Here is a 23,630-nt window from a genome sequence, read left to right on the forward strand (position 1 = left end):
ATGAAGCACTACACGGGTCAGCAGATGCAAAACTCCCCCAGGGTTTTCCCCTAAAACACAAAAGAGTCACAGCTGTGCCTAATCATATCTTCTCCACTTAGTGCACATCCAAGAGATCTAATTTGATCCTTCTGTGGACCAGTGATTCAAAGGGTTGCCAGAAAATAGAGCTAAATCTCCATTCTATACTCTACCTTCCCTCTTGCCCAATATCCAATAACACATAACAGAGCTAGTCTTGGGGTTAAGATTGACCCTTGGGAGTACTGTTAGCCAGAAAGCTAACAGCACAACGGTTTCATTTTGATCCCGAATATGTACTGCCTGAAATAAAGGGCAGGAAATCACTAGATTATGAATAGGGAGGGAGGGTAAAATACCTATTTAGAGGATAAAAAGAGTAGGGTGCTTTACTAGACAATTATAAATGTCAATTTCAAACCAGAAAAGAAACAAAGTAACTTCAGAAACTCAAGACTTGAGTCTTGAGAAAATCCCAAACAGTAGTTCCCCACACACAAACAAAGATTCAGACCTATGTCTCTACAAATGTTGATGAACAAGGTAGTATCATGATCAGAGTCATCCACCAAGTAGCTACCAGAGGTATTGATCAATGGATTCAAATCATGCTTTTTTAATTCTTGATCAAACACATAGCAAGGCACCTAGAAAAAAGAAAAAAGGTCAGCAAGTTAATGTTTGTAATGTATGCACCAAATATATTTCATTTATGAAAGTGGTATTAAGAACTTTACATGTTACAGCACCCAGGTTACTCTGACTTATTATCATGAATTATCAGCATAAAAATTCTTTACTTTGCAATTATAATAGCTACGTACATAAATTCATGCAAATCTGAAACAAATTATAAAAATCTAAGTCTAAGCAAAAAAGTACACACCAACTCCATATGAACTTTTGGTCACTGGTAATATAAGGAAAAGAAATCTGTCAAGCTGCATACACACACACACACACACACACACACACACACACACACACACACACACACACCCTTAATGCAATTAGCATAAAACTGAAATTGTGAGTGTGCATGTGCGCTCGCTATGATTTCACTGGTATCAGGAACTCAGGATGACCTAACCTTCCTCTTCCGATGCAGATTAGCATGTGCTTAGCATTTTCCCATCTCAGAGAGTTGCCTAGAAGCACTGAAAAGGTAAGTAACTTGCTCGAGATAACACATGAGGATCCTCAGAAGCAGGCCCTAAACAAATGCATTCGTAACTTGAAAGCCAGCCCTTTATCCACTGTGACAAAACTGCCCCTCTTTATAACACCATATTTATATAGTATATGAAAGATTACTTCTGTTAACATTATACAGAGAAAGAAAAAAGGGTAGTAACATAAAATTTTCACATATAAGTCTTATTTGAAATTGGTGAATAACCAGTTGTTTTTCACATAAGGCTACTCTCATCTTGGCCATGATATTTAGAAGTTTTTCTCTGAAAAAACTCTCAACTCAGACTCTGAAGACTGTTTATTAGCATGAAGATAGGTTCTCCTCATCCATACATATTAATTTCTCTTTTCTTAGGAATAACATATGACCCCACTCACAACTCTCTCAGCAGACGAACTTTGATAAAAATGTCATTAAACTCATTAGACAATGCAAGTCTCCAAGATCTAGAAGAGGTTTTTTGTTTATTTCTAAAATCTCAGGGTCATCTGGATACAATTATCTATCCATAATTACATCTTTTTTGAAACCAAATGCCAAGTTTTCATTTGTAGACATTGTATTTTTGAAATGCATTAGCATCTTTGTAACCCTACCCTTCCAAGGAATAAATAATAGATTCATATTCTCTGACAAGTCATGCCCATTGTGATGATGGTAAAGCAAAACTGCTGGTATATAACCCTGATCATTTTCAACTACTATGTTCATAATGTCCAATCTCCCATTGTTGTTGTGGTCATTTGGTCATTTTTCAGTTGTGTCCAACTCTTTGTGATAAAGAAATTGCAGTAGTTTGCCATTCCTTCTCCAGGTCATTTTACAGATGAGGAAACTGAGGCAAACAGGGTAAAGTGACCTGCCCAGGGCCATAGAGCTAGGAAGTGTCAGAGTCTAGATTTGAACTCAAGAAAATGAGTCTTCCTGACTCCAGGCCTGGCACTCTATCCACTGTGCCACCTAACTGCCCCTACTCTCACATTACCACCTTTGTAAAAAATATATTTTTTCTATCCTTTTAACCAAAGTTATGTTCACAGGAAGGTCTATTTTTAAAATTCAGTTACTTAAAGTTACACTTGACTTTCATAACTTAGACTTACAGGAAATTTCTCATCTACTAACCTATTTTTCTACTTCTGTTTTTTCAGAGATTTCATTTAGATTTGCCATAGATAGGGTCACACAACTTCCATAGTACTGTATTTCTCACTAGTGTATGGAATCATTTCAATCATATCATTAAAGCAAAGACCTCACAAATTTGCCTTTCACTTTGCCAACTAACTGTGTGTGTCTTCCAACTTCCAATGATTCAACTGAAATTTCTCCCTCTCCCTCCCTCCCTCCCTCCCCCCCCTCTCTCTCTCTCTCTCCCTCTCCTCCCTCCCCCCCTCTCTCTCTCTCTCTCTCTCCCTCCCCCTCCCTCCCTCCCTCCCTCCCTCCCTCCCTCCCTCCCTCTCTCTCTCTCTCTCTCTCTCTCTCTCTCTCTCTCTCTCTCTCTCTCTCTCTCTCTCTCTCTCTCTCTCTCTCTCTCTCTCTCTCTCTCCCCCTCCCCCTCCCCCTCCCTACATACATCCACTAATGGAGTTTGGACATATTAGTTCTTCAGACTTATAGTCACACATAGAGACAACCACCCAGTAAACAACAGAGTCTTATTCACTGTGCCCATAATATGAACAAATTAAGGTAAAATATCTGTTTTGTTTATGAAGTCATTGTGACTCCTTTTAAAATATTCTGTCGATTCAGAAAAACAACGTAAAGGTTGGACTGTCTGGGAAGGAAACTAAAAGAGAGAAAGAAGTAATCACAAAAGATAAAATAAATCCACTTCAATCAGACAAAATTAAAAAGCTTTTTGCAAAATACAAAATTGTTTCAGTCAGAATGACGTCAGGAGAACTGTGAAACTAGAGAAACATCTTTATATCAAATACCTAGGATAGAGAAATTTGACATCAATTAGTAAGATCAAGAACACTACCCATTACAAGCTGTCAAAACAACAAAGTTTTCTAAAGAATTGCAAACTATCAGCAACCATATAAAAATGCTCCCAATTACTAATAAGAAAAATGCATATGAAAACTCTGAGGTTTTATCTCGCACTAAAATGGCAATGGTGATAAAAGATAAAAATTCAATGTTGCAGGGACTGCAGAAAAATATATTTAAATACAGCTGGTAGAGCTGTGAATTGGTTCAACCAGAATGGAAAACAACCTGTCTGGAACTGCATAAAAAATGCCCTTCAACTGTTCACTCTTAGATCCAGGGACCCCCACACTACATCAGGGGTTCTTAAACATTCTTTGTGTTACAATCTCCTTTTGCAATCTGGTACAGACTATGGACTCCTCAAAATAATGTTTCTGAAAAAATATTATGAATAAAAGAAATGCTATGTTTGAGTTAGATGTTAGTAAAAATAAAGATGTAATTTTTTTTCCTCATCCAAGTTCCTGAAATTTAGAGCACATGAAGCATTAAGAACTCTTATTCTATAGTACATATCCCAACGAGGTCAAAGACAGAAAGAAAAACTTAGTGTATACTGAAATACTGAGAGAAACACTTTCTAAGGAAGCAAAAAATTGGAAAGGAAGTACATAATGATCAATTGGGGAATAACTGAAGAAATTATGGTATGGTACCACAACTTAGCCATTCCCAAATCAATGGGTTATCTACTTTGTTTCCAGTTCTTTGATACTACAAGAAGGGCTGCTAGAAATATTCTGGTGCATATGTGATCTTTTTTTTTGTTGTTTTTGAGTGATTCAGCTTGCTGTCCACCAAAGTTTCTAGAATTTTTTCAGACAAATCTGCTCTCTCACCATGCCTTTCTCATCTTGTACTTGTGAAAATGATATTTTGAATCCTAGTGTTTACCTTATATTTATACCCATGAAATGTCTTCATATTAAATCTGGCTCACCATTCTAGGCTGCTGAAATATTTTTGGGTCCTGAATTTATTACCCACTGTGTTAGCTAGCCTTTCCAGCTTTGTGACAAATGCCAACTATGCCTCGAAGAAGTCATTCATAAAAAAATTTCAAAAAAAAATTCAACAACATAGGGCCAAGGATTGATCAATGAGTCTCTCCATTAGAGATCTACTCTGAGCTGGCATCACATCATTAAAGACACCTCTTTAGTTTAAGTCATTCAAACCAGTTCCCAATATATCTAACTGTATTGTCATTTAGTACACATCTCCTTAACTTGTCCACAAGGATGGCATAAGACTCTGCTAAATGTTTTGTTAAATCCAGAGAGACCATATCTATAGCATTATTTTGATCTAGTAATACTGTCAAAAGGGGGGGGGGGAGTTTGGAGGTAGAGAGGAAGGAGTTAGTCTGGCACAACCTGTTCTTGATGAAGCCATGATGGCTCTGAGTGACATTCCTTTTCTGAAGGTTCACAAAATCTTTACCAGAAACTGACTCAAAACTCATTCAGCTCAAATTTTCAGGTCCCCTTTTCCCTTCCCCTCATCAGGTTTTTGCCCTCTTCTATACCTCCTCTTCTATATACTTTCTTTTCCTCCTCTAAGAGATTTTTTAAAGCTCACTGACAATAGATCAGTAATTACATTCATCATCTCTTTCAGTACCTGGGTAGGGAGACTCAGTCAGTATTAATGTACTAACTTAGAGATGGATTAATATTTTAAAATCAATTTTAAAACTATTATCCTTTTAAAAAATTTTAAAACCCTTTTAATGCTGACTAGATTATTTAATACTATGGTGAAACTGTTCTTTCTAAAAAGAAATTGAGATTTATACCTGAGGAAAATAAAAACAAAAAAAGAAATCATCTAGACAAACAGGAAAAGAAAAGAAAATTAGTGTTTACCTATCTTTGAAATTTTTTTTCCTTAGCAGAAGAAAGTCATACAATAGTCAAAATAGCAAAGAAGATAAATGGGATACTTAGATAACAAAAACCAGTGATAGCTATCAAAGTAAAATGGAAAAACAAAACACAAAAAAGGAGGACTGTGTGGCGAAAAAAGGCCAGAAGTCCAAAAGAGGAAATTAAAGACCATGTTAAACTAGCTTGCTAAAGGACACCGTCTAAGACTTCATTTCTAAAGCAACCTGAAGAATGCCTCAATTAGTTGCTTTAAAAGGAAATTTATTCCCCTTTTAATAAAATAGTTGAACTCCTAGTACAGTGGAAAGATGACTGGACTGGGAGCCTGGAGACCTAGGTTGTAATAATGCTAGATATTCCTCCACCTGTGTGATCTCTTAAGCCAGTCAAGAACTCTCTCAAACTCCAGGTTTCTCTAAATCAAGGATACTGGATTAGAATCAGGTCTAGAGGGTGCAGGTTTTCCACCCCTGGATTAGATGATTTCTAAGGACCCATCCAGCTCTAAGATTCTTTACTCAAGCACTCATTTCCTATTAAATTGTTTAAAAATTGACAGTAAGAATGGGTGTGATATATAGGCTTTGGCTGGGGTGAGGTGAATATCACTTATACATTCCCCTCAAATAAAGTAAGGAAACTCAAATTTAACATCAATTCCCACCTGAGAATATTGTCTCCCAAAAAATTCACAAGCTTTGTCACTCCCAATCAATATTTTCCCCCCTTTGGCTGAATCTCCTCTACTCCATTCCAGAAGAGAGCTATTTATCTTTCTTCTCTGCCTCTCTATTGTCATGGGTTTTTTTCATCTTCTTTTACTGCTTTACAAGTCTGAAATATGTAGCATTAAATTACTTGATAATATCTACAGCATTCATTACTACTTATGGCATAGTTCTTCAAAGAAAAAGAAAAAACAAACAGTATCTCTAGTCCTTTAAGGTATGCCAAGTACATCTCACTACAGCCTTATAGTAGGTAGGTAGTATAAGTTTTTTCTCTCTCTCTAACTATATAGGTAGATCCCTGGTGAGGAAAACCTACAATTTCTGGTCTTGGACAGCTGTGTGAGATACTGAGAGGTTCACTGATTTCCTGCAAGTATGTTTCTGAGGTGGGGCTTAAAACTAGGTCTTCCATGGCCCACTTTCTATACACTAATCCATTCTAAGGAAACTGAAGCTGAGACAAGTGAAGTCACTAGCCCAAGGTCATACAGCTAGTAAGTGTCAAAACCAGAATATGAACCAAAGTCCCCAGACATCAGTCATCATTTATCTTTCATTTTCAGAAAAGGCAGATTTCAGAGGCTATTAGATAAATAAAAAGGAGAGCAAGATTATAAAACATTAGCAAAGAATGTGTACTCTCTCGAAAAGTATGAGCAGGATGATATGACACAAGGGGTTCGAGAAAGTTTGCCTGAAAGAAAAAATGGGAGACCAATAAGAAACAGAAGATAAGAGACCAATATCAAGTGACCTGGAGAAGAATCTGGAAGCAACAGGTGAGAATATTAGGGCCATATTAGGGTCATTATACATATTATACACAAGAAATGGTTGCTGTGTTAAAAAAAAAATGAAACAGTCAAGACATGTGGAGATGGCATGTATTCCTTATAAATACCTCATAAAGTGGGCAAATTCAATGCAGAGGCGAGACATGGGTAATAATCCATGGTCTTTATCCTGTTGGCTCACTTATTTAAAATGAATGATGTAGTCATAATTAGGGCAACATCTAGCCCACAGAGCTTGAGAAAGTAATTTATTAAATAATGTCCAGGAAGAGTTGTGGTCTGCTTCATATATGTAAATAGGTTAAAAACTTCTGATCTAAGCATCACGACCTTTAAAATTTAGGATCTCTTGCTCTTAACTTAGATACTGCCCAAAATTATTTCAAACAAGCAATTTAACTGTATAGTAGCTTTGTTAAACTGAAGTTTAATAATTAAAATGTTCTTTGTCTCTCAAAACTAGTATTTTAAGTCCTTGAACATCACTACAGCTTATCTGATAAACATGCAAAAATTCACTTGTTACCTCTTTGTTAGCTTTAAATGTGTCTTTCTTGCAAGCCACAGTGGTCCTCCATTCAAAGTAATGCACACATTCTGTTGAGGTTACAAATTCAGGAGTTCCCTATTTTAAAAAAATTATAAAAATTAAAATCACGAATGTAGGATGTCTTTAGAGATTCTTGAGATTTTTAAAGTTTCTTTAAAATAAAATCTAGATAACCAAAAGGTTTCAGTTGAGCAAATGAACAAGCACATTCCTGAATCAAAGGGTCACTGGCTTTGTCTTCAGCCACCTCGAGAGATGACCTTCAATGCACATGAATTTCTCAATGGTACCACTGTTACCAAGTTAACACGCAAAAACTATGTGATAATTAAACCCTAAGGGGTTCTCTATTCTCAAATTCTAGATTTTTCCTCTTACTCAAATACCATTTATGTCAAAGCTAAGGCGCATACCAAAACATGTGATCTGAGTTAGAAGACTCAAATCTTTCCAAAGTATAATCCCTCAGAGCTCAATTCAAATTTAGGTTCCTTCCCTAAAGAATTACTTATGTCGATATTCAATTTCAGAATAAATGCAAATATAATTGATCTTTGGATGGGCTAGAAGATAACAGGTCTCAGGATGGTCAACTCTAAATGGCCTAGTAATATGTCTCAGACGAAGGAGATGTGAGACTAGACACACCTCCTGTTTACTGACTTTTAGTTTCTTGTGCACTGAAGATGGAATTAATTAAACGAAGGTAATTAGCTAAAACTTAAATCCTGGCTACTTTTCACTGTTAAGCATGCACTTCATTTTTTCACATCATTTCCAGCAATTTGAAGCCAACTGAGTAATCTAGACTGATCAAAAATTAATACTAGAAATTCTATTTTCAGATTTCCTCAGGTGAAAATTATGGCACCAGTACTTTATAAAGAGTTTTAAAATAGTGTATGTACACTGAGGTACCTGTTCTGTTTTGGGCAGATTTAAATTGGTTGTGTATGTCAACAGGTAATCAGAATGCCATGAGACTTACTCAATAAAACAAGTTCAGGGGACTCCTTAACAGCCCTTAATACCCCCAAATGCTAAAAGTTGTTTCCTAAAAGGATCCTCATGTTAATTATTAGTGATAGCAACTGGCTAATCAAACGACTGTATGTTCAGTTTCGTTTTTTTGTTTTGTTTTAATTTATTACTTTACACATTCAAATCCACTTTAGCATTTAGTAGTTTCTCAAGGGTTATCAGCTCTACTACTTACTAGTGAGTAATGTCTCTCTAAACAGCTCCTCTTACTATTGCTGAAGTTTAATATAAAATGGGTGAATTATAAAACACACACACACATTCTCTCTCTCTCTCTCTCTCTCTCTCTCTCTCTCTCTCTCTCTCTCTCTCTCTCTCTCTCTCGGCAAAAAGGAATCAGCAATGCTAAGAATACAAAAATCACCCTATAACTAATTTAACTATTCTAAAATTGTCACTCTCTACACAGTAAGTATTTCAAGTCAAACTGAAAACATTGTAAATATAGACTTGAGGTAGTTTAGGATTCATATGCTTTCTTTTTAGGTTTGTTTTTTCACTTGTGGCCAAAACACACAACTAACAAGACACTTGTTGTAAGATAACAGACAAGAAGAAGAATGAATCCCCATTGACTAACCAGTGTTTTCCCACATAAGAAGGCAATACTACTATGTACTGTTATACTTGTTCCTTGCTGGAAACAGGGATCCCCTGTGTTGAATTCCATCAAGGATTTGGTTCCATTTTTCAAAGATAAGTCTCCTGTGAAGGGGGAAAAGAAAAGGCCAACTATTAAACAGATATACATCAAAGCTAATTCCAGTGGAACACAAAAAATGTTGCTAGTTTTTCAACAGAGTATTTTATTTAGCAGCTTAGAGACGCACACTCAAACTACCCAAACAAAGCGTTTCTGTATGTACTGTCATCTAAAATTAATTCTTAGAGTACTTGGCTTAAATGTTAAAATGTTACATGAAAGTATTATCTGTAATGAGGATGAGGAAGAAGCCTTCTCAATACAATCAGGGGTGAAAAAAAGATGCCCACTGTTACCTCTATTATTCAATATTGTACTAAAAATATTAGGTACGGCAGTAAGAGAAGAAAAAGACATTTAAGGAATGAGAATAGTCAATGAAGTAATAAAACTATCTTATGTTATACTTAGAGAATCCTAGAGAATCAACTAAAAAGCTACTTGAAATTATTAACAACTTTAGCAAAGTTGCAGGATACAAAATAAAGCCACATAAATCACCCACATCTCTATATATTACCAACAAAGCCCAGCAGCAAGAGACAGAAAGAGAAATCCCATTTAAAATAACTGCAGACAATACCTGGGAACCTACCTGCCAAGACAAACCCAGGAACTATATGAACACAATTATAAAACACTTTTTACACAAATAAAGTCAGATCTAAACAACTAGAAAAATATTAATTGCTCATGGGTAGGCTGAACCAATATAATAAAAATGATAATTCTACCTAAATTAATCTATCTATTCAGTGCCATACCAAACTATCAAAACAGTATGTTACAGCACTAGAAAAAATAACAGTTCATCTAGAAGAACAAAAAAATCAAGGATATCAAGGGAATCGGCAAAAAAAGGGAAGGAAGGCATATCAAATCTCAAACAGTATTATAAAGTGGCAAATATCAAAACAATCTGGTACTGGCTAAGAAATAGAGTGGCGAATCAGTATAATAATAAGTACAAATTACATTATAGTGAATGACCATGGTAATCTGGTATATGATAAACCGAAAGATCCAAGATTTTGGAACAATTACTCATTATTTCACAAAAACTGCTAAGAAAACTGGAAAACGGTATGGCAGAAACTAGGTATAGACCAACATCTCACACCATATACCATGACAAGGTCAAAATGGGCACATGATTTACACATAAAGAATGATACCATAAGCAAATTAAGAAAGCATGGAATAGTTTATGTCAGATTTACAGATAAGGGAAGAAATCATGATGAAACAAGAGATAGACAGCATTAAAAAACGTAGAATAGATAATTTTGATTATATAAAATTAAAAAGATTTTGCACAAACAAAACCAATGCAACCAAAATTATAAAGAAAACAGAAAATAGTGGAAAATTTTTGCAACAAGTATGCCTCATGAAGGCCTAATTTCTCAAATATATAGAGAACTGAGTCAAATTTGTAAAAATACATGTCATTCCCCAATTGACAAATGGTTAAAGGATATGAACAGCCAGTTTTCAGACAAAGAAATCAAAGTTATCATCATACGAAAAAATGCTTCTCAATGACTATTGATTAGAGAAATGCAGATTAAAACAACTCTGAAGTACTACCTCACACCTATGAGATTGACTAATATGACAAAAAAAGATAAATGATGGGTGCTGGAGGGGATATGGGAAAACTGGGCCATTAACACAGTATTGGTGGAGTTGTGAACTGATTCTCAACCACTGCGATGAGTAATTTGGAGCTATGCTCAAAAGGCTATAAAACTGTGCATAACCCTTTGAAACAGCAATACTGCTTGCTAGGTTTATATCCCAAAGACATCCCAAAAAAGGAGGGGGGGAGACACCTATATGTACAAAAATATTTATAGCAGCTCTTTTTGTGGTTGCTAAGAATTGGAAATCACAGGGATGCCCATCAATTGGGGAATGGCCAAACAACCTGTGGTACATGACTGTAATGGAATATTATTGTGTTTTAAGAAATGACAAGCAGGATAATTTCAGAAAAACCCAGACTTACATGAACCGAGGCAAAGCGAAGTGAACAGAACCAGGAGAACATTATACACAGTAACAGCAATATTGTTTCATGAAGAACTGTGAATGACTTAGCTATTCTCAGCAATACAATGATCAGGGAAAATCCCAAAGGACTAATGAAGAAGTATACTATCCCTTTCCAGAGAAAGAAATGATACTGTTTGAATACAGACTGAAATACACTATTTTTCACTTTCTTTCATTCTTTTTCTTTTGTTCAGATCTTCCTATACAAAATTACTAATTTGGAAATGTTTTATATGATTTCACATACATAACTTATATCTGATTGCTTACCGTCTCAGGAAGTAGGGAGGGGCTGGAGGGAGGGATAGAATTTGGAACACAAAACTTTTTTTTAAATGCTTTTAAAAATTGTTTTAACATGTTAATTGGGGGAGAAAAATAAACTACATTAAAAATGTTACTGTTACAGCCTATCGCTGTCATCCATCCTCAACACATTTGCATTTTTTGCCTTTTATTAAATGTTCTTGCATATGTCTTTACCAAGCTAAGTCCTCTTGGAGATGCCTTATTGTGGCACGGAGTTGACTCTGGTTTCTTAAAGGCTATGCCAACAAAACTCAAGCTCTGGTAGGTCCTTACCAAACTAGAAAGCTAATTATAGATCTGACCATGAATTGTATTCTTGCTGTCTGAGAATCGAAGTTCAAAGAGTCTATCACTATGGTAGTCTCCAAGTGGTGAATGTTATGAATACAGCAACTCTTGAAGGCTATCTACCAAATTAAAGGGATCATCAGTTAAAATGTTGAAAAGGGGATGCTGCCAAAATCATAAACTCTTTAAGTGATCAAGAAACTGCCAAGTTTTACTTGTCTCAAATGAGATAAAGTTCCTTAAAAACAGTGACAAATGCTTGAACAATTTTGAGCCTCAGTATCACACACAGTGCAGTGTTATAAGGGTAATGAGAACCATATTAGGTACTCAATGAATTAGTTAGCTGTAATTGAATTGTAGGGATCCACTGGATTTCACCCACCCACAAAAACAGCCTACTCTCAAGATCATCTCAGGATCCAACTTTTGCTATCAAGATCCCCAGGCAATTAAAAATAAGGTGAGGAAGCCTCATTAGGTGCTTTAGGAACAAATTTACTTTGATCTTCTCTGGAGATAAACAAATAAAGTTACTTAAAAGCAAAAAAAAAAAGCCTATAGGATTCAAAAACATTTTAATGCTTTAATATTCATTAAGCTTTTGCTTTTCTTTTTTCACAGCATTCAATAGACTTTTTTGCTCATTCAGGAGAAGCAACCTGGAATCGAGAAGATCTGGGTTCAAATTCTCCCAGCATGACCACGGTCTACTTACTTAGACTCTAGACAACTCTTTAAAACTGTAAATTATACATCTGAACTTTATCAGTTTTCAAATGTGAGCCTTCCCCATCCCTAACTCCAGATCACAAATCCTGATACCTCCCCCTACAAAAGCCACTGTAATTCACAAATGTGAATTTGTGAGCCCAGAAGTTGGCAAGCATGCAGAACAGTCTTATTTTCATTGTGATATGACTACCAAACCTAAAGAAGATAGCCTAGATAAAAAAATACAAAGATTCCAACAATACTGTACAGAAAACAACAATTAGCCATTATATCATATTCAGAACTTGAGAGTACATTTACTCTTAAAGATTTTCCATCATTTTCCTTTCATATTTCATATTCCTTTATTGTCTCTTAAAGACAGAAATAAGACCATATCAAAGATCACTAAAGTATAAATAATAAATATAAATAGTCAATTCATCTTTGTGATAGCAACTGTAGTGACTGAAGTATGTCAGCAAAGTATATCAGATCTGTTAAGTAAAATTGACAAATGAGATGCTTGATATATATTCAAACAAGTCTTGGGGGATGGGGAGAGATGGGGAATAAGGAAATATCAAGGATAAGAAATTCAGATAGGCATAAGAAGAGTTTTTAAAAAGGTAGTAGAGAATGTGCACTGAGCAGTCACCCAACTAGACATAAGACAATGAAAATACTCAAAAGGAAAGAGATTTAGTTCATCTAAATTGATGAAAATGACAGCTAATGAGTTTAATTTTCATAAATAATCTTGTGCTAAAAGCAAATAAACATTTCTGAAAAGAATGCCAGATATTACATGATGAAAGAAACATCAAACATTTTACATTTGTTCTAGTCTCTCTCATTTTGGAGAAAAATATAACTAGTGATGAGACATAGTGTTTCCGGTATGACACAGAAATGAAACATCAAAGTTTGCATTGGAAAATGCCAGCATCTCTGAAAGCCATGTCAAAAAACATAAGAGAGGATCATGTTGACTTATTTCTTTATCAGCAATGACACTGCCTACAGAAAATTCATCCATGGGGTCAAAGAGTCAATGCAGAAATCTTTCAGCTTCAGTGCAATGCAAAAAAATGAATTACCTATGGCCCAATGACTGACTTTACAGAGAAAATGCTACAGTTCACAGTATGCATTTTTAACAGGTTAAAATTCAAAATAATCACCCATTATTTACCAAATACTTAAGACTTTTACTTAATAGTGGTTGTTTCCAAAAATTCAATTCCCTCTTAAAAGATGAAGACTTAATGCCACAGTCAATAATCACATCTCATGGAGTTGTTAGCTTTTACTTGGCCAATAATTTTCAAGGAGTAATTTTCTTCAGTGAGGTTTTCTACCTCTTTTCCCTTCCTTTTCTCTTTCTTTCTTCCCTAGATCTTGCCTCTTTTTTCATTTTTTTTTCCTCTACTGGTCTCATTTGGTTTTTAAAATCCTGTTTTGGCTTTTTTTCAAATCTTGTTCTTAACTCTTCTAGAAATTCTTGTTGCATTTGTATCTAAACAGAATTTTTCTTTGAGGCTTTGCCTGTAGATCTTTGTATCTTGCCACCATAGTAACTTTTTGCCTTGGGATTCTTTTTGTTTGTTTGCTCATTCTTCCAATCTTCTTCTTAACTTTGAAATTTATGTTAGTGCTGGCTCAGTACACCTGCATGGGGGTAGGTGAAATGTCTAATTCTGTCCCTTTACATCCTTCTTTTGTTTTCACAGCTCAGTCTAGGGGCCTGCAAGATTTCAACACTCCCAAAGTTGTGTGATCTGGGGAGATGTCTGTTCACTGTGCTCTCTGAGTATAAGTTCCTGACTCAGGTGTGGGTCTGTTGGTTTCTCCTTGGTTGGAAGTTTCAGTAAACTGCTGCTGGAGTCAGTCACTGCTAGCCTACTGGGATGCTGGGCAAGTTCAGAGTGTTTGAACCCTTAAGGTCTGGGACTCCAGTCCTGGTTATACATACTGAACTAAGGGCTAGAACTGAGTCACTGCTCTGCTCCTGGGATCAAAGCCACATTTGTTTCCAGAGCTTGTTCCTTGCTTAGTACAGAGCTAGAGCTCACACTCACAACTCCCCCTTTCCATCCTAAATATAACCCAGACTAGGGTTAATAGGTGACAGAGCTGCCAGATGAACCTGTTCTTGGACCCAGAACTAGGTTTAGGGGTCTCCAATCTCTTTCTTTTTTCCTCTTCTGGTGCTTCTCTCAGCTTTCTATCACTCCCTGAATAATGGAATGCATGCGTCTGACCAACCCCTGACACCAGTGTCCACAGATCTCTGTCTCTCTCTCAGGGTAGGAAAAATGACTTTTTCTTGGCTTTCCCAGCTAGAATTTGGTACGAGGCATTTTTCTAGATCATTGTGGAGCAGTGGGGAGGTTCTACTGCTTCCTCTTACTCCACTATCTTGACTCTGCCTCCACAGACAACATTCAAAAGAATGCAAAGTTCTAAAGATAATTTCAAAGGCGTAAACCAAAAGAAACATTTTGTGCAAAGTGAGCATTTTTGGAATAAAAGTATAGTGTTGACAAGGGCATTCATTAGGATGTGCGGAACAGCAAGCAGTGCCTTAGGCATAAAACCCTCCCTACTATGTCTTTCCAATGCTTTCATCTCTATCCAGCTGAATTATAATCCTCTCCAGATTTACTCCACCATTGTTCAACCCTCGGCTAGCCCCTTCCAGTGTGCCTTATGAAAGCCTGGTTCTGTTTTTTTTCTTTTTTATTGCTCATTGACAGGAATACATCCATGATGTGAAGTAGTATGATAACTCAATCAACCATGTATTTGCTAAACGCCTACTATAACTACATGCTAGGCTCTGAGGATACAAAGAAAAAAATAAAATAGCTCCCACCCTCAGGAGTTCAGTATAATCAGGGAACCCAACATGTACATATATAAGTATATAAAGAATACAAAATAGATACAAAGCATTTTATACACAAAATAAATAAAAGTTATGATCAAGTGTTCCATGTTCTGGTAGTATCCGCATTGGTGGAATATTTCAAACTTTTCTCTCCTAGCTACTAAATCTGAAAGAGATAAGAAACAAAGGCCTCCTATACAATGCATAGCTCTCATCATCTTTCTTTGTTTTATGTAATATTTAATGTGTGGTTATTTTCTATTTGTATATTTCTTTCCTTGGGAGATTATTCCTGGAGAAATATTTACTGTTCCATTGGACCTAGTCAACAATTTTGTAGCCTGTGTTAATAATTTCCTCACTAAGTGTTCCCTATATCAATGAAAATACAGTTTGACTCTCCCAAAAACATAAGAAAATGGGAAGCTATAGATTCTTGAGAAGAATGATACAATAAAAACAGAAAATTAGTCTTGGCAAGCAGCAAATATGTAGGATGGACTAGACAGAATAAAGAACATGAGTTTGGAGGCTGATGGTGGCAAAAGGTGATGGGGGCCTCATCTACAATGAAAGGCAGCAAACAACAGATATTTGTAGCTAACCACTACCCTATAAAAAGGACTGTAGGAATTAGGGCTAAAAGGCACTTTGGAGGTGATATAAATTATCATTTTCATGCTACAGGTTCACATTACTAATCCTTGGATCACAAATTCACAATAAATATAGCCATTCCTAAGGCTAGAAACCACAGCTGGAGATCTAAAACCAGACCTCTAACCCCAAGGACAACCAAGAAATACAACCTCTTAAGAAAACCAGTGCATTTTTTTACCAGCAAATTCTTGAGTCATAGGCAATAATACAGAGGATCCAAGCTTTCCAAGGATCTGCACACCCTCCCACACATGCACTTATTTCTGAAATCAGTACAGCACCATCAGCTGAATAAAAATGAATTTCACAAATACATACTTAGGCTGTATAGAAAAGGGCAAAGCCCAAGAGTATTATATATGCTCTCACAGAAACTAGATGACAGATAATTTTCATTCTACTAACCCTCTCCTACATGTTCTTCTGAAAAGTATTCGAGAATTTAATTTTTGCCTACACCTTCTCAGCAAATTAGGAAGTTCACTCTACAGAACTGGTTCACTATGACAGATTCAATCTTTACTTCACTCAGGAGACCATTATTTGGAATTCCTCCTTTTATGCAAAGGGCAAAGAATTTCATATGTTCCTGAGAGACGTGTATAAAAACCAAATTTTTATACTTCGAACCTTACTTTAAAAGCACTAGAAGACCTGGCTGTCAAGATAGGAAGGTGAGATGTATTTTTTTTTTCATTGTATCACCTTTTCTGACAGCAAGGAACTGAGAAGCAAACAGTAGGTAAGGAGTTTGGCTTTCAGACAAGACCTACTGTTTCGCTGGGTTCGAGAAGTTCCAAAGGGAAAACTCAGCAATGCAGGATAGGCTCACCTACTCTGCAACTGATATTCTTAGAGAGAGCTTCCTGGTGGCACTGTGAGGTTATGAAGCTAACCCCAAGATTACTATGTGTTGGAGGAAGGAATGGAACCCGCTGCAGACTGACTTATAAATTTCTCTATCCCCTATGCCAAAAAGCCTCTCATTTGCAGTACATTAAGAATTCAGAAAAACAAAGAAAGCCTTATATGAATTGACTCAGAAGTTTAAAAAAAAATATACATGGCAATAAAGCAACAAGAAAAATAATGAAACAAAACTGAACATACTATAACTATTCTGACCAAGAAAGCAATTTGGGACTATTCCTCCCATCCAAAGTCACTGAACTATGTATACTCCTTGACCCAGTGACACCACTATTAGGCTTTTACCCCGAGGAAATCAAAGAAAGAGGAAAAAAGATTCATTACATACAAAAGTATTTTTAGTAGCAAAGAATCAGAAACAAAGGGGAATAAACTATAAGGAAATGACTAAACAAATTATGTTTTATGAATGTAAAAGAATACTAGTGTACAGTAAGGAATGATGATAAGGATGCTTCAGAGAAATCTGGGAAAACTAGTATGAAATGATGCTGAGTGAACAGAACCCAGACCACAATTTATACAATATTAACATTATGGAGATAAACAACTTTCCTTGAAAACTCTAAGTTACACAATGACCAACTAAAATTTGAGAGGGCTTGTAATGAAGCATGCTATCCACTTAATCAGAGAGGCGACAGACTCAAGATGCAGAATAAGACATCTATTTTCAGATTATGTATAGCTGTTTCAAGGGCTCTGTGCTTCTTTTTTTGAGGGAATAAGGTGGGCAAAGGTGGGCAAAGAGGACAAGGGGAGATAATACAGCAGGAAAGTGAAAAGAAAAGATCAAAGTCATTGAGCCTAAAGCAGATGAGCCAGACAGCTTTAAAAGCTACAGGTTGAACTTATTAATAGCAAGTTGTTCACAATATCTGTAAAATTTCATATACATTTCTTTTTTTGTTCTACTACATATATGAAAATGTCCATTTTATTTGGTGTTTATTAAGAATAAAAATAAAGTGATAACTTAAGTAAAGCACTATATATGATATAATACATTCAGTGTCAGATAACTGCTCTTTACTAAACTGCACTTTTTACTCTTTCTTTTCCAATTTCTGTTGAAAGATATGGCTCTCTTGAGCTGGGGAGCAGGATACATTTGGAAATAAGTGAATAAAAAGGGCATTAATTAAAAATTTTTTAACGAAGAATCCTGTAGTTCATCCATCTGTACAGAGAAAAATCCAGTTATAAAGCAAATCATCATCTAGTTTCCTCTTTTACAGAAATCTGGATTTTCATACATTAGTTTTGCTGAGAGTTGAGAAACTAGCAGTGGCCTCTATGCAGATTAAAAAAAAAAAGAAATTTGCAGAATATTACTTGAAGGCTCATGATCATCTTTTCTTGTACTGCATAACCACTGTGAGATTATCTAAGTACAATTTCTAGTATTACCAGAAACATCAGAGTCTTTGCACATAAATGTTTCAATATTTTATTTTCACATAATTGGCTACTCAAATAAATAGTAATCTGGGAAAAGACACAAGTAATTAATTTATAAATTTATATTTTTAAAGGCCAATTCAATAAATTAAGTAGTTTGTTCATCTTTTACACTTCTTTGATTAGAAGGTAGAACTCAATGCATTTCAATTCAAAAGGTACTCTAAATTATTAAACACTTCACTTACAAATTATTCAGCCGTACAATTGGCACTGTGAGAGGTACAATAGCAATATTGTATGATGTCCCTGACCTATATACCTCGTGTCAAAGATAGAAAGAAAGGTCCCATTTACAGTAATTGTTCATAGTTGTCCTTTTTGTAGTACCAAGTAACTGAAAACAAAGTTGATTCCCATCAGCTGGGGAATAGCTTTAGATATTGTGGCCTATAAGTGTCCCATGTAACAGTATGGAATTATAGTGTCATAAGAAAGTGAATATGAGAAGACTTGTGAATTAATACAAAGTGAAGCAAACAGCAACAAAAGACAAAATATGCAACAACACTGTCAAAACAAAAAACACAGTAATAAGAATGATCAAACTTGGCTCTCCAAGGCTATTTACCTCTTAATTGCCAAATCTGGCAGTATTTTCTCAACACTTATCCTCCTTCATTCTCTTTGCTGAATATGACACTACCAGTCACTCTCTGCACCTAAAGACTCTCTCTTCTTATGAGATTTCACAAAACTGTTCTTTCCTGGTTCTGCTCCTCCCAATCGGCCCTCGTCTTCTCAATCTCCTTTACTGCATCATCTATATCAAACACCAAGACTAGATGTACCAAGAGAGTCTATCTTGGGCCTTCTTCTCACTAGATCCTCTCTCTAGATAACCTCACTAGCCCACATGAGTTTAATTATCATGCAAATAGCTCCCAGTTGCACAAATCTAGTCAACATAATCAAATGACTGTTAAGACTTTTCAAAATGAGGGCAGCTAGGCAGCCCAGTAAATAGAGCACTGGCCTTGGAGTCAGGAGGACTTGAGTTCAAATCCAGCCTCAGACACTTAACACTTAATAGCTATGTGACCCTGGGTAAGTCACTTAACTTCAATTGTCTCACCAAAAAGCAAAAAAAGTTAAAAATAAAAAAAAGACTTTTCAAAATAGATGTCTTACAGGCACCTCAATATGTACAAAAGGGAAGTCCAAATGTCCCCATTTATTTCCAGGGCACCATCATCCTTCTAGTCTCTCAGATACACAACCAAAGACCAGTGCTTGATTCCTCAACCTTCTTTACCCCTCCAAGCCAGTTGCCAAATCTTGTCATCTCTTCCCTTGATCTTCTCTCTGATCACATAGGCACTATACTAGTTCAAACTCTCATCAGCATTAGCTTCCTTGTCAAGAGCTTCTAACCAGCCTAATCCACCCTCCAGAACCACCAAAGTGATTTTTCCCTAAGCACAAGCCTCAGCATGATACATCCACTAGGTCCCTATTTCCTCTAGGTCAAAATATAAACTCCTCTGCTCGGCAGTTAAAGCCCTTCCCACGAGCCAATCCCAACCTACTTTTCCAGTCTCACTATCCAAATTACCCATCAGATGTACAGACAAGAGAAGAGTTCATTACTAAACAAGAGAAAGAAAGGGCACAGAAGGTAAAATGGACAATTTTGATTACATAACATTAAAAAGAAGAGAAGCAGGTAAACAGGGGGAAAAGTTTCTCTGAAAAAGGTATCATTTCTAAGACACACAGGAAACTGACTCAAATCTAGAAGGATAAGAGCCACTACCAACTGATAAATGGTCAAAGAAAGTGAACAAGCCATTTTCAGAGGAAGAACTCCAATCTATCGATAGCCATATGGGGGAATCTGAATCACTCTGAATCACTAATAATTTTTGTTACTCTTCAGTCATTTCAGTCATGTCTGACTATGTGACCCCATTTGAGGTTTTCTTGGCAAAGATACTGGAGTGGTTTGCCATTTCCTTCTCCAGCTTGTTTTAACAGATGAGGAAACTGAGGCAAACAGGGTTAAGTGACTTGCCCAGGCCACACAGCTAGTAAGTATCTAAGGCTGGATTTTAACTCAGGTATTCCTGATTCCAAGCATGGCACTCTATCCACAGAGCTACCTATCTATTCTTTACTACTAATCAGAGAAATGCAAATTTAAAAACTCTTGATGTTCTACCTCACACCAATTAGAATGGTAAAGTTTATAAAAAAGAAAAAATGACAAATGGTAGAGGGGCTATGGAAAAATAGGTACATTAAAGCACAGTTGGTGGAGTGTGAACTAGTCCAGCCATTCTGGAAAGAAATTTGGAACTATGCCCAAAAAATTATTAAACTGTGCATTACCTTCTGACACAGAAATACCATTAGGTCAATACTCCCAAAGAGATTAAAAAAAAAAAAGAGGAAAAGGACCCACATGTACAAAAATACATGTAACGGCTCTTTTTGCGGTGGCAAAGAACTGGAAACTGAGGAAGCGCCCATCAATTGGAGAATGGCTGAACAAGTCATGGTATATATGAATGTAGTAGAATACTTTGTGCTGTAAGAAACTATGAAGGGGATGATTTTGGAAAAACCTGGGAAGACTTTTATGAACTAATGAAAAGTGAAGTGAGTAGAACCAGAAGAATAATTTATATAATAACAATATTATAAAGACAAACAACTTCAAAAGACTTAGGAACTCTGATTAACACAATGACCAACCATAACTACAAAGGACTCACGATGAAACATGGAACCCACTGCTTGAGTTAGGTGATGCACTCAAGTGCACAGTTTGTTTTGTTTTGGGTGTTTTTGAACATGACCAAGGTGGCAATTTGTTTTACCTGACTATACCAGTTTGTAGCAAGAGTTTTGCTTTTCTTGCATTCTCAGTGAGGGAGGGAGTAAAGAAGAAAGGAGAAAAGGCAGTGTCATGAAAATAAAATAAAATTGAATTCTGAAAATGCAGTTGTGATATAAAGTATTCTATTATCTATTATTATCAAATAATTTAATCCACTAAATATCTATTATGCAGTTGTGATAAAGTATTCTATTATCTATTAAATTATTATTAAATAATTTGATCTATTAAATAATATCTATTATTATCTACTATCTATTAAAGAATGTTAGTGAAATGTTCAAAAATCTTACAGTTAGACTTTTTTGAAAAGGACCATCACTTAGCTTTTCTAACCCAATGACAGATGTGACAAACAAAAAATTCCAAGAACATTAATTTTTAAGTAGTTACAAAAATATAGAAGCCAATGAGAGAATGAACAACTTTACATTTAAGATACAACCACTGCAAATGTTTATAATGGAGAAGAGACTTTAGAACTTACTTTAAACAGATTAAAACTTAGCACCAAACATTAAAAAAAAAAAAGAGTGGATTAACTTACCTACTGAATGATAAGATGAATTCTTCAAATCATGTGCACAGATGGCACTAGACTCACATTTGGGAAAAGACATATTTCCACAGAGGTTTATCTTATAAAGTATACGTCTTTCAATATCAACTGCTTCCCATGTATAACTACAAAGAAGAAAAGATAATCATTATATTCTAGTAAAAAAGAGTGAGACAATTTTATACATCAATTCTGTTTAAGAAATTCACTATAAATGATAAACATTTAATTCTTCCGAAGTTACCATACTGTTCTAACTGCAAGCATACACCAAATAAAAACCACATTTCCTAAAATGATAAATTTTAGGAGGGAAAAAGCACATAAGTATACATGGAAAAATTCTACCAATTATAAACCACATTCAAGTTTTATACCAGCTAGATTTAAGAGAAAAGCACAGCCTATATTAAGACTATTATGATAGCCCCTCCAGAGTCATATTCTACACCATTCTAGATCATCTAATTATTTTCATCTCTAGGATGTGATATACAACTATCCAAGAATCAAAAATTGACAGAGCTGGAAGGAACATTTAAGGAAATCTAGACAACTGCTTCATTTTGCAGTGAGAAAAGTGAGACCCATTTAGGTTAAATGACTTCCCCAAGATCACAAAGAAAGGTTAAGGGCAAAACCAAGATTAGAATCTAGTTGTCCTTGACTCTCAGTTCAGTGTTTTTGCTAAAAAACAAATGTCTTATTTGGTACCTATTGTGTATGGAGCCCAGTAATAGGTGCTTGGTAGAGAGAGAGGGAGAGAATTTAGTAGAAGTACAAAGAAAATACTATCTAAAGGGGCAGCTAGGTGGCACAGTGGATAGAGCACCGGCCCTGAAGTCAAGAGGACCTGAGTTCAAATCCAGTCTCAGACCAAACACTTTTAACACTTACTAGCTGTGTGACCCTGGGCAAGTCACTTAACCCCAATTGCCTTTAAAAAAAAAAAGAAGAAGAAAGAAAGAAAATACTATCTAAGGGAAACAACACTTAAATAATAAGATAATACCTTAAAATCAGGGGGAAAAAATAACAGTAATGATATCTTATACTGAAATGCTAAATAACAATAAATAGCAATATTTTAAATTTGAGTTTAGACAAAAGTATAAGACATGCCACAAGATTGACAAATAAGAGATACAGACTGGTAATAATTTACATGTTTGGTTTAAGTCATGGTACTCATCTGTTTTTACTACTACTCCATAACACCACAATCTAAATTTTTGCTTCCCTTCACAAAGTATTAATCATTCACATATTTACATCAATTACAAATACAAAAAAAAATCTATTTCCTACCCAACACTGCCACCATCTTAGTTCAGACCCTCATCACTTCACTTTTTATCCCTTACAAGAGCCTTCTAGTTGATCCACCTGCCTCTCTCCATTCAGCACATTCTCCACTGAGCTACCAAAATGGTCTTCATAAAGCACAAATCTGACCATGCCATCCTCCTATGTAAAAACTCCAATGACCCCATATATTATCTTCAGGATCAAATATAAAATGTTGTTTGGCTTTTAAACCCTCTATAACCTACCCACTTCCTACTTTCCCAGTCTTCTTGCACTTCACTCTCTACATACTCTGCAATCCAGTGACACTGGCCTCCTCACTATTGTTCAAACAAGACACAATGTCTTCCAACTGTGTGTTTTTACTAGCTGTTCCCTGTGACTGGAATATCTCTTCCTCCTCATCTCTAGCCCCCATCTTCCTGGAAGTCTCAGCTAAAATCCCACTCCTACCTGAGGCCTTTCCTCTCCCCATAATGCTAGTGGCCTTCCATCTGTTGATTACCTCCAATTTAACCTGTGTATAATTTCTCAGTATACAGCTAAAGTTTGCATGTTGTCTCCTCCATCAGACTGTGAGTTCCTTGAGAGCAGGGACTATGGTTCTGCCTTTCTTTGTACCTCCAAAGCTTATTAGCACAGTACCTGGTAGGTACTTAATGCTTGCTAACGTAACAGGT

General features: G+C 35.8%; 1 protein-coding gene across 1 annotated transcript in view; it reads right to left on the reverse strand.

Annotated features, from left to right (window-relative positions):
• Positions 1-23,630, reverse strand: part of IGF2R (insulin like growth factor 2 receptor) — a 148,652-nt gene that overhangs the window by 85,791 nt on the left and 39,231 nt on the right. The window contains exons 2-5 of the mRNA XM_020986735.2: positions 21,631-21,767; positions 8,806-8,930; positions 7,161-7,259; positions 536-668 (exon numbers count right to left, since the gene is read on the reverse strand). Coding sequence (XP_020842394.1) covers positions 536-668; positions 7,161-7,259; positions 8,806-8,930; positions 21,631-21,767 — 494 coding nt within the window. The remainder of the gene's footprint in view (positions 1-535; positions 669-7,160; positions 7,260-8,805; positions 8,931-21,630; positions 21,768-23,630) is intronic.

The sequence above is a fragment of the Phascolarctos cinereus genome, unplaced genomic scaffold, assembly GCF_003287225.1.
Source record: "Phascolarctos cinereus isolate Bilbo 61053 unplaced genomic scaffold, phaCin_HiC Scaffold_5;HRSCAF=322, whole genome shotgun sequence".
NCBI lineage: Eukaryota > Metazoa > Chordata > Mammalia > Diprotodontia > Phascolarctidae > Phascolarctos > Phascolarctos cinereus.